A 12,927-nucleotide genomic window follows, 5' to 3' on the forward strand; every position below is an offset into this window, starting at 1 on the left:
AGGGCATCATCAGCTGCGTGCATCCATCGTGCACATCTGTTTTAGTGTATTTATGCCTTTTAGACTGTGTTTTTTTTTTTCCTTTTATGAGTCCAGTACATTTAATCCTTTATCTGAAACTCATACAGGTTAATGAGCAGTGCTGGGATTGTTTGTGTGTGTGTGTGGCCTTCGGCCTTGGGCTGGACCCACAACCTCTGTGCAAGGCTTCTCATTCCCTCCTTTCTCTTTTTCTCCTCCTTCCTCCCCACAATTCCCTTTCGTTTCTGACTCAGCCCCCCACGTCGCCCCACATGCTCCGCAAATGGGCCCACACTCTGGCCTCTAATGGAGCAGATACATTCAGACTGGCTGCTTTATTTATGCGCTTTAGAGAAGCCCTGATACGAGATATTAAGATTCATGATATTTGGGCATTTGCGACGCACTCGCTGTTTTAATATTATTCATTGCGTTCCCCCGCAGGATCTGCAGCTGGCGGACTTCCGAGCAGGTTACACTGAAGGAGAACTGGAAAATGGCAATCGGACACACTTCTGGCTTAGCACACACATGGCTTAAAGCTATGATCCTTATATTTATCTGATCGTGTCTACTGCTTAGCTTAGAAGCACGCGATGAGTGATGGATTTTTGTTTATTAAGTGTTGCAAACGTTCGGTTGCTGTATAAACCCGTAAGTATGCTCGGAACAAGTTGATCTCTGCTGTTGCTATAATCTGTCCATCTGTGTGCTAGTACACAGATATAAAGCTCTTGACAGATGTGAAATTTGGCTTGGTGACAGAGAGACGGTCTGTGCATGATAAACGGCCTCTATAAACACTAAAACCACTTCCTCCTGCACTCCAGGATTCCTGTGTAGCAAACTTCCCAAACTTACTTTGGGTAAGTGTTTGCCTTTCATGCCTCAATAAATATGATAATACGAACAAGAGGGCGCTGGTCCGAGATTATCGTTCCTCCTTGTATGATACAGATAGATTCGGGTTTCCAGTACTTTTCCTTTTGCTAAAGGGAAAGAAATTGAATATCTCAGTGCTAATCTAAGACCTAACCTCCCCATATCCACAGATTTATGTTTATTTGGATACAAATCCTTAATTGGCACCGCAGGAGTTTGCGTCTTACTCTTAGGAAGGTCCTGATTTCCCAGTATGCATGTAATACTTGTGACACTCGAGATAATCAGTCCTCTTTATGTTGTGTTTGTTTCACATTTTGTTGAAATATATTCGCCCGTGCTAAGCAGTACAGTATATAATCTCGTTCTTTTTCTTTTTTTTTTTTGCATATTAAGTATAGATTGAAGAGACAGGACAAGATGTTCTGCTGTGCCCCAGTAGTCATGGTCGTTTTTTAATTACTGTTTAATTAAGAAGCTCATAAAGGCTGAGAGGCAGACTGACACACACAGTCAGACATTGGTTCATTACTTTCGTCGATAGCTGTTCTCCCCTAGTCGCTTGTCTGAATGATCTTCAGTGATCAGACGAGCTAATGATCGGCGCCGAAGGGTCAGATGACGCTACGTTATCGACCAGCAGCCCTACAGTTCGGCTGGGCACGCTCTTTTTAGAACTCCGAATTCAGCACCAACTTCAGAGACTGTTGTCTTTGTAAATCCTTTGTCTCTATAAAAACTTCCTAACGCCTCTTACCTCACAGTGATTATAAAACAAGATGTTATGCTAATGGTTATGTGAAAAATAAATGGGTTAGGTTTAATCGAATTGGATTTATTTGGAGTGAATCCACCAGAATCAAATCAAAGCAAAACGATTCTAATTCAAAATCAAATTTCGAGTCAAATCTAATCAAATTGTTTTTTGAATGTCCTCAAACTGAATGGAATCGATATCAAATCCGATTGATTCTAATTCACCGGAATCATTTCACGGAATTCGTTTAAACAAAAACAGTCAAATCAAATTAGACTGAACGAGAGGGCTGTTGCCGATTGTGACTTTATAGGATCTCTTCATACACAAGAAACATCATTCTTTGAGCCGCTGCAGAAAAGAGGAGTCATAAACATGAGGCGAGTAAGTCAGACGGTGTTCCAGAGCTTTTAATGCCATTCAGAACACTCTGATTAGACACCAAATTTCCTCCCTTTGCTCCACATTCATGAGCTTTTGATGTTGCTCTATGCATAATTCTGCATTCCTTTTTATTCTTTATTTCCCTTTTCACACACTGTTCTCCTTGGCAAAATTAACAGCAAGCGGTTTTATGAAGCAAACATGCGATCTGGAGGTTTTCCTGCAGCAATTTCCTGTGCTTCCCTGCAGAGCTGTGTTCTCACAATATGCACATGTATGCGATATACTGTAGTGGCTATCTGTGTGTGTGTGTGTGTGTGTGTGTGTACAGCAGTCTAGAGGTACGGGTGTCATGTTTGTTGTGTTCTCACTGGACACATGTCTGTTTAGTCCATTAGGTTAATGGCAGGAGTGAGTGATAGCTGCAGTGTGTCAGTGGATAGGGTTGATATGTTGATATCGGTCAATAAACTGAGATCAATATCCTGCGTGTTATATCTGTGTGAGCCGTGGTGCATTTCAAAAGGGCAAACTGCACAACTTAATCAGGGCACACCCTTTACCCCTCGAGACTGTACGATGACCCGGGAGATCTCCTAACTCATTAAAAAGTGTATGTGTATTTATATGTGTGTGTGTGTGTGTGTGTTTAAAAACACTGGTGGCTGTGTATTATTACAGAGCTGCAGTGTTAGGTAGTGGGTTACTCAAGGGAGTGAGACTTGAGAGGCCTCCTAAAGTACTGCGCAATAATTGGAATAGCTTTATCTTTAGTCTCATCAATTAATGTGCAATTTTCCATTTAATTACCAACTCGCTCCCAAAATTTGCAATTAAAATGAGGAGAGATAACAGTGAAGATGCCTTTTGGCTGATAGCACTTGGAATGAGAACACAGGCTTAGTGTGTAATCAGTATACAAATCACACATACACACAACATCCTCAATTTGTATGATTTGGATGAGGTTCATAAAATATGCAACGCTGAGCCAGAATCTAATTTGGGATGGAAGATTCTTCACGTTCCTACAAAGTCCTACATAAAACAGTTAGAGTACATACAGAGGTGCTGATAGTGACTGCCCTAAATCAGTGTGTGTGTGTGTGTGTGTGTGTGTGTGTGTATCTCTGTTTGTGTGTGAGAGAGACTGTATAAGAAAGACGTCCATAAATAGCTAGTAGTTTGTGTTGGCCTGCTCTGTTCTTTTCCACACATGGAGAACCAGGATGAGAAAAAACTGAAAGGCAGAAGGAGAGAGAGAGAGAGAAAGAGAGAGAGAGAGTGTCAGTCCTAATGTTGCTTCTCCACTCTTGTACAAGGAGAGACAGATTTGTCTGGCAGATTTGCCCTGACTCACAGGTCTGCTTTCTTGAACATTCCCAGTCCCTTGTGCACGACTTTTATTTATTTCATTATTATTTTTTAAAAGATATGAATTATCTCTGCCTCAACTGGATCATGTACTCCCTCGGTTTTTTGACAGTAATTGAAGAGGCAGACAGCAAAAAAGAAGATTCCTGAGCTGCAGAGTGCCAGTAACCCTGTCTCATGAGGGCCTCACGGAAGCAAAACTATATAGGTCATAATTTATATTGAAATGTTTTGGCTTTGAAGTAATTAAGCCTACCATCTTCAGTAGAGAAGGTTGTACCTTATATAATTTTGTACTGTATATAGTCTATTATTATTCATTTAATTTGTCAACTGTCATAATCATTCTGACAAAAAAAAACTGTAAATTGCACACTTTTGTGATAAACGACAACATAGAGGAATATAAAGCTTAAATTAACTAGGCAATATTTAATGGCTATAGAACTTGCAGTACCTTTGAACCCATGATAAACAGTCTCTACAGTAAACAGACAATACTACATAGGAATTGAAATTGAAATTTTCCTCAACAGTGTACGAATTGAATTCAATTGTATTAAAAATATGGACTTTATTACCAATTTTTAATAGTTACAGTACTATTTTACCCACCCTGTACTGTATATGGGGTGCTTAGTGGTTAGCACTGTCGCCTTGCACCTCTAGGGTCCGGGTTCGAATTCTGCCTCAGGTCTGTGTGCATGGCGTTTGTACAGTATGTTCTCCCCGTGGTTGGTTTCTTCCAGGTAACTTTTCTTCCTCCCACAGTCCAGACACATGTAGATTAGACTAATTAGTGTTCCCGAATTGTCCATAGTGTGAGAATGTCTATGTGAATGTTGAATAGAGGTCCTACCACATTCATAAAAACGGGAATAAATAAAGTGGTTACCATTGAGTTCCATTGTCCCTAGTTGGACTACAGAGGCTCCTGGATGGATGAGTGGATGGATGGATATATTCTTCTAAGCCGCCTTATTTACATGCATCATCTTTTCACATATATTATATTCACAATTTTTTTTTTTTATTCAAAATTTTTTTTGGTTTATAAATTGTCGATAATAGTATATTTTGGGAATAGTTTTCCATGAGCAGTGAGTTATTTGTTGTGTAAATGCTTACAGTACCAGGCCTGTTAATAGACTTATGTTCATGGGTTTAGTGATCTGGATGTGGTTAAGGGCCGTGTATTTATTTGTATTACACTAAACTCTATTTGATGAGTGAAGGAAGACACTTTGTTATATGGAAAAATCAATATTACATATATAGAGGTTTTTGAATGGAGTGGCCCATGTTGTGATGTTTACATGCCATTCAGTTAATATACAGCCAATTACAGATCTATAAAAGAGCGATTTATGCAATTTCCAGTCTCAGTCTGCACATTTGGGCTAAAAAGTAATGCCTTGTCTGTAGAAGTACAGAAAGTGTAACACATTGCAAGAAAACATTATTTTATTTAAAGCTGTTTGAAGATATATTCAAGAATTGTAGATCATGTGGTTAATTAAAAAAAAAAACACATGAAAGTCAGGAGAAAATGTTTGTGCAGCTGCACTGCCTTTTTGAAAATTCATTTAAAAACAAACAATATACACAAGTCTAAATGCTTTGTGCTACTAGTCTTCCATACCAATTCATTTTTCATTCATGATGTAATCTGCACATTTCACTTCAGCGCTGATTTGATTTGACATTACACCATTCATAACATGTATAATATAATTGACAGCTTTATGCTAATATCAATAATAATTTGACATCAGCTAAGTTGTCCTCCTGCTCACATGAGCGTGCTCGTGTAGAGAGCGATTTGGGGCGTATGAGGCACTATGATAGTCTCTGTATGGGTGTATCATGTAAAGGGCTGGGGGTTTATATGGGGCACCATGGGCCCAATTATCTAAGAAAGGGATGTTGCAGCGTGCACCATCCCCTGAGCCTGTCCTGCCACACCCTGCAGCAAATACTCCTACGACAACACAGCTAATGAGATCCTGATTGGTTTGTTGCTGCAGTGTTAACCTGAAGAACACACACACACACACACACACACACACACACACACAGAGACACACCAGTTTCAGCTTTAAATAGGCCAGCTATTTTTTTCTTGATTTGCAAGATCACAGAATTAATATTTTAAAATTAAATCAGATGATGTTTTTAAGAGTGTAAAAACTTACTTAGATACAATATACTGTAAGTACTGTATACTAATTTCAATAATTTTAAGCTCTTTATAGGACTCATGTAGCATTTTCTTATAAGTAAGCCATCATTGAGGATTGAATTAAAGCTATTAATTTCGAGAGAACATTAAAACCACCAAAAGTTTATAAAAACATGATTTATATTAATGTATATATTTGTGTGGGTTGTGGTGTTCAACAAAGCACAGACCTCCTGGCTATGATTAACAGACTTGAGGTGGTCCCCAGACCCCACTCGGAGCGCCACTGATCTAAAGGGAATAACTTAATACCAGTCACTTGGCATGTAATTAAGTTCTGAAAAACAAAAAAAATATGACATCTAGTGCAGAGCAGGGGTTCTCAAAATTTTATGAAAGTCTTGTTTCTTTTACAAACACAATTCGATTATTATAAATGTACAATAATATTCTGCCTATTTATTAGACTCACAGAGCTTTTTATTCTGGAAAATTACACCCACAGCACACGAAATTGTAAAAATGACACACTGACATATTGAATATTTGCTTTTTTTGGATTAAATGCTTTAAAATTCTAATAGCTCCTGTTTCGAATGTGTTCTCAGGCTTAAGACTTTTGGATCCTATTTTGTGGGATCTCCAACTCTGGAACAAATTGAAACAAAATCATGGCCCCATAGGGGACGCAACTTGGTTTATTGTCTGTGTAAGGCACAACGTTTTTCTAGTCACTTTCTGACATGAACCAAGGCTTATGTTCAGTTTTAGACTATTTGTGTAAGGTGTGATCAGAGAGAGAGGGAGAGAGAGAGAGAGAGAGAGAGTCTTTCATAAATACAGCAGCACCTGCTGGTAGTTCCTGAATCCTGACTGCATTGGACATGTTTCAGATAAATATCATGTTGAACCGACTTTATCCTCCACCAATGACTGACTTCTAAATCCAATTTCAGGTTCAGATAGTTTGTTACCAGTTATTTGACCTTTTTGTTGAAATGAAAGCACTCGAGTATTATTGTTTGTTGATGTGATACTGATCTGAGTTGATTTGTCTCTTGCAGGGTCTCCATGTGAAGCTCTCCCATGATGCAACATGTGCCTCCAGCACCAGCACTGACAATGATGGCCACACAGAGCGTCCCTCCACCATCCTATCAAGAGAGCCAACAGGTCAGTCAGCATAATAATAATAATAATAATAACATAGCAAATAAGCACACTAAAAATATCATATGATCATTCATCAAGCTTATGAAATATATATGAAGTCTGTACTTGGTTAAGGCAAATTACTTTGTCTATGAAAAGTGTGACTAAAATATAATGATCATAGGCTACGTGATGTAGGCGTATACTCTCAGGATAACTAATATAAAGCTACATACACTTTTAAAGATTTATTTGCAATTGCAAACACAGTAAAATCTATTAAATATTTTAAATATATGTAAATATCTGTGATTTCTTTTTGTCAAATAGCACATTGCATATTTTTAGTGCATTTTTGTTAGTATTGTTAGTACATATTTAAATCATAGACAAGGATAACTATTAGTAAAAAAGCCTCTTTTCTTCCTCATCATTTTCTACTGATGTTTAAAATGATATCGATTAAAAATGCAACACAGATATATAATAATAAATGCAACAAAGACTGGACCCATGTGCCAAAGTGTAACGCAGCTCCAGAAACAATTATGCTCAGTTTCGACAGAAGCTATTTAATGAACTACAAATTGACTACAGTGGTACTGATTGAGGATGGCAGCTTTAGCATGAAATTTTTGGAAGCTAGTACTGTTTGAGCATAATGTACAGATGATGAGGTAAGAGAACTGGGTACACTATAAGACTAAATTTCTGCTGCACTGGCCACATTAGGTAGAGATGATTTCCCAGTAGCACCACTAGAAAAACTTTTCTCTGAAATGTATACATATTACACATATATTATACATATATCGTATCTTATTTCAAATAAATAAAAATAAATAAAAACATAAATTAATATTTTGCATGCAAGTAGTTTAAAAAATGTAAGTAAAAATGTTGCAAGTAAATTTTGGGGATGTTTGCACATAAACATTTTTGTTAACATGTTAAGAACTTTTTTGGCTTAGAATATCTAATGATGATTTTGCAACTCTGGATTATTTTCATTTCCATAAATCCAGCTCATTTTACTTTGCACACTAAGCTGCAATGTCAGTTCTCATGATGTGACAAGTCATAACAGAAATCAGGAAGCTGACATGGCGATATAGCAACCTCCAAAAAGGGAAAATGGCCAGTCATTACAAAAAAAAAAACTAAACAAAAGGGTCATTATAAAATATTTGTATAAATATTTGTGTAGGTTTATTTAATAAATGAATTAAAGGATTTGAAGTTAAACCAAATTATTAACGTGTTTAGTTGTTACCAAAAAAAAAGAAACCTTGTTTAACAGGAAAAAAAGGTCTATGGCATTGATCATGCTGCCTGGCTGGGAGAGAAGGCTCTCTGTTAATCAGAGTGACACTTGCCAATCATGTGCATCATGTGCCAATCAAGTACAGTATGCAGAAGAGGGCAGTTAGTGCACTCTTTCAAGTGTGTTCAGTGTAGACGATGAGTGGCACTTTAAAACTAGAGATGCATTTCTGTTAGAAATGTGAATTGGGATTGCTCTACGGCAGCTGTGGGCGCTGTACAAATGGCACAGCCAGTATCATCACAGTTGGCCACATCACTGTTCAACTGTTCATCTTAATGGAAAAAAGAAGGATAAAAAATGGCAATAACAAAAGAACAACAGGGGGCAATTGCAAACATTTATATGCCAGCATTGCACAAGTTCTGAATGGGACATACAGTACCAGAGTTGGGATAGTTTTAATACTGTATGTCGAAAGTGCTAGGAGTTTAATTTAAAAAGTATAAAAAGTTAATATACTGTATATAAAACTTAAGTAGAGAAATAGAGCGATTGGTTACACATTCACATCAAATATGTGGTGTCTGACTTCAGGTCTCTTGTTGGAATGACAGCCTTCATTCTACCAGTTTCTGTGCTGTTGTGTGATAGGGGAGAGCTACAGTAGGTAGTAGCTGGGGCCTAGCAAATGACCGAATTGGAAGACAAATTGGGTTTAAGTCAGCATTAAATCACACAGGGGAAATTTCAGTTCAGTTTTCAGAAACCTTGTTTCTACAAGCCTTAGTTGGCTCTTTTTGAACCATAAACATTGCTTCCCTTCGCTGTTCTGTGTTAGCCTTTTTAAATTATGCTTATGTGTCCATAATCTTTAATCTGCTCCCAAGTGCTTTAGGTCAGGTGTAGAATTCTCACATATTCGAAAGGCCAAGCTCATTTCAGTGCTATAATACTAACTTTGTTAGACACAAATGAGAATACAGTTTCTCCATCTGGCTACATCACCTGTGTCAATACCAGGTCCTGGAGGGCCACAGCTCCGCACAAATGAGTGCTTTTCTATTCAAACGCACTGAACGAGGGCCCTGGGTAATTAGCTGATGAGTTGAATTGACTGTGTTAAATGAGGTAGAATGCTCGACTGTGCAGCTGTGACCCTCCAGGACTGACACCCGACTTCATATCGAAGTATGTACTGTATAAAGCCTGTAGTCAGGGACATCTTTTACTATATCAGGTCATCACCTGCCTTGTTCTTAGCGTGTGTGAAGGGAGAAAACTTCATCATAGCGCCTCCTTCTCCTCTTCCCTGTCTAACCAGTGCATCCCTACACCCTGAGGATTAGTGCTGGGGGAGAGTGGAACGCAGCACTCTGATGGAGACATGCAAATGAGAGCTAGTTAAGTGTGAAGAAGCTAATTTATTTCCCATTTGAGGCTAGGATTAAGACTTCCAGCACCCAGGATACCCCTCCCGTTCAGCTCCCATCAATCCACCCACCCACCAAAGCCCATATAAAACCCAGACAGCGGGGAAGGGGGTGGGGGGGGGGCTGTTGGGGTGCTGCTTTCAGAACCTCATCAGGAGGGAGAGAAATAGAAAGAGGGCAGGAAGGAAGTGGAGTGAGTGGAGGACGAGAGCGCTGTAAACAAGCGAAGTGACTCCTGATAAACAGATGTCTTTCTGCATTCGACAACAGGTTTGACAACAGGCAAGAAAGGGTCGAAATCTTTCATACAGCAGATTGATGTGATGACTGAGAAAGGAAAAGTAGATTTTAATGCAAAGTTTGACCTACATTAAAATTTAGGGGTCGAGTGTTGAAAATTACCTTCTCCGATTTAATTAGACCATATGCTGCTGTCAGCCATGTTATATTGTCCATACGGGACACGGAGGAAGCAACATTAGCTCTCGGAATAAGTGTGCAGATTGAGAAACGTTTTATTCAAGTTTATGCCTTGAGACTTTCAGACAGAAAAAAAATATCATGGAACATCTGTTTTCTTCCTTTCTTCTTAGAAATGATGGCAAACGAGATTACTCTGCCCATATTCCCTCTTGTACTGGATAAAGAGTCTTAATCCATTTGAAATGATCAAAACTGATGCGCCCCGAAATCTAATCTGATAAAATGACAGGAACTGGCAGGCATCCAGTAAGAGCATGCGCAGATATTTTAGTAAGATTTAGAGCAAGAAAAGAAAAACTAACTCTGTGTAAGTGTGGAAATGTAGGACGAGCGTTGCCATGTTTAGCCTGAGGTGATGTGTTGTGTTTCTCACCGCAGATGACAGGCACTGCACAACAGAACTCCAAGGCCCAGCAGGTCCACATCTCAGCGGCATCAGGCGCAGGGGCCGCCGCGCTCAGCGTTACCCTTGACCCGCAGGCCCAGCTGGAGTCAGACAAAAGGGCTGTGTACAGGTGAGATCAACCTCTTGGTGGACTGAGGGTCACTGTGGTTAATGGAAAGCTGAAATAGGATTTTCATTGTGATGAAAGCAGTTGTGAAAGTCATGTAATACTTTTCGGGCATGCTTATTTGGCTTTGTCACTCATTATTGCTTGGGAGGTTTTAAAGTTTAAAGTGTCAATATTTTGTAGTATGTTGCTTGTGTGTGAACTGCAACTGCAATTTTCACCAAGAAGAAATAGTTAATGGGGCAAACAACTGATATTCGACTTGATTCAGAAGTCTAAGTAATTCATTTTTGACCTCTTGAAAGAAAAAACATGGATTCCTGCATGTTTGTATTTGTGAAACAATCCAGCAAAGTAACTCTGAGTTAGCCATTTAAAAATGTATTTTTACACCATCAAAACAGTGTACAGTATAGTCAATGATATAGTTTTTATAGATTTAATTAATACAGAATGCCCTTTATGTTAATTGTTCTAAAGCAAATACTGTACGAATATAAAGCATAATTCATTATAGCCTACTCTACTGTATCTATCCCAGACCACTGTTATTAGCACTACATGAACTTGAACGTGATTGCGAACTTAACCAATGTCATTAAACAGAGAAAGTTTGGCAAAACAATTACTGTATACCTAACAGTCCTCATATGAGGATCACAAATGTACTGTATATACCGACACTATAGTTTGAAGAAAATCAGGTTCCTATATAACGTTTGCGTCTCAAGAGGTTAAAAGTAAGGAAGTTCTACTTTATTTTTTTGCTGATCTTGCTCAACTGGAGGCTGAGCAGACCTTTCCGCCTTCCGGAGTAGGAATTTCTAGTTGAGGAGTATGTGCTTTGCTAAAAATGCTCAGTTTAAAGTTTTAGTCAAATGCAACATACAGTACATCCTATCTGCTGAGTCAAGTCAATAGTTTGCATGGCAGTTTTTTAAATCACAGCTTCTCTAAAAGATCTTTTGATTATTATAATCTGACAATTATAATCTGATTATTATAAGTTTCAAAACCGTTGTGAATATTAAGTAGTGCACCTTTAATATTTTAAACACAGAAGAAACAAAACTAAAACAATAACCAACAAATATCAGAACAGTGATATTTCATGCACTCATCTGAATGGGTATAAAGGGTCCTGGAGGGCCTGGAGCCTATCCCAGGAAGGCTTAAGGCACAGTACACCCTGGATGAGGTGCCAATCCATCGCAGGGCACTAACATATACACACACTGCAGGCAATTTGTGAACACCAATTAGCCTAATCTACATGTCTTTGGACTGTGAAAGGAAACTGGAGTACAATGAGGAAACCCCCAAGCACAGGGAGAACATGCAAACTCCATGCACACTAACCTGAGACGGAAATCAAACCCCGACCCCGAAGGTGTAAGGCAACGGTGTTAACCACTGCGCCACCATGCCATGATTGATTTTATCTTCTTTGTCTTTCGGCTGTTCCCTTTCAGGGGTCGCCACAGCGAATCATCTGCCTCCATCTAACCCTATCCTCTGCATCCTCTTCTCTCACAGCAACTAACTTCATGTCCTCTCTCACTGCATCCATAAATCTCCTCTTTGGTCTTCCTTTAGATCTCCTGCCTGGCAGGTCCAACCTTAGCATCCTTCTACCAATATGCTCACAATCTCTCCTCTGAACATCAACCACCTCAATCTGGCCTCTCATTGATTTTATAATATGTACATATTTCATGTTTCAGTGGTGGGTTTCCTTTAAGCGAGGATACACAGTAGTGATGGATTTTAGTGATTTCTTTTAAAACAATAATAGAATTTATTTAAACTTATATAACTTCAAGTGCGTACTCCATGTAAAAGACCACCGGATTACTTTGAACATACCTGTACAATAAATGATGATGTTGTAATAGGATATATAACTGAGAAGACCGTGCAACATTTAGTTCTTACCCTTTAAGACATCAATCAACTTTAACTATTTTTTAATTACAGCGTGAAGTCGTAGCACAGTTACTTATAACTTAACAGCTACACAAGTGCCTCATGCCTACACGGTGTGAAGAGCAGGAGCCTTACATTTAACATGCTCTCTTACCTTATTCAAAGACTCAATAATACATATTGCTCTGACTGTTTTAATAGTTAACGCTTCATCTGAAACTCCGCCTGGATTTATTATAACACAGTGGTTTTTGGATGCAGGCATAACATAATATCCCACATGCATGATCCTATGAGTGTGTGTGCAGGCAGCAGCGTTGGCTGTGATTAGCAGTGTGTGGTAGCGCTGTAGGAGAGCCGTTAGGCCCTCAGGCGAGTGTGTGAAGGCCTGGGCAGGCCTGAGGCTGGGTCTCTCAGCTTCTCTAGAGAAAGAGTGCTGCCTTTGATGTGAGCAGCCTGCCCGAGGCAGCCTGGAAGCATAAACTCAGCCTGGACGCGCACACACACACACACACACACACACACACACACACACACACACACACACACACACTGCC

General features: G+C 39.1%; 1 protein-coding gene across 2 annotated transcripts in view; it reads left to right on the top strand.

The window, feature by feature from the left end:
- Positions 1 to 12,927, top strand: part of LOC128505403 (homeobox protein PKNOX2-like) — an 85,357-nt gene that overhangs the window by 42,878 nt on the left and 29,552 nt on the right. For both annotated transcript variants that reach the window (XM_053475791.1, XM_053475788.1), the window contains exons 3-4: positions 6,665 to 6,773; positions 10,311 to 10,447. In XM_053475791.1, coding sequence (XP_053331766.1) covers positions 6,687 to 6,773; positions 10,311 to 10,447 — 224 coding nt within the window. In that variant the 5' untranslated portion in view covers positions 6,665 to 6,686. The remainder of the gene's footprint in view (positions 1 to 6,664; positions 6,774 to 10,310; positions 10,448 to 12,927) is intronic.

The sequence above is a fragment of the Clarias gariepinus genome, chromosome 17, assembly GCF_024256425.1.
Source record: "Clarias gariepinus isolate MV-2021 ecotype Netherlands chromosome 17, CGAR_prim_01v2, whole genome shotgun sequence".
NCBI classification, from domain to species: domain Eukaryota; kingdom Metazoa; phylum Chordata; class Actinopteri; order Siluriformes; family Clariidae; genus Clarias; species Clarias gariepinus.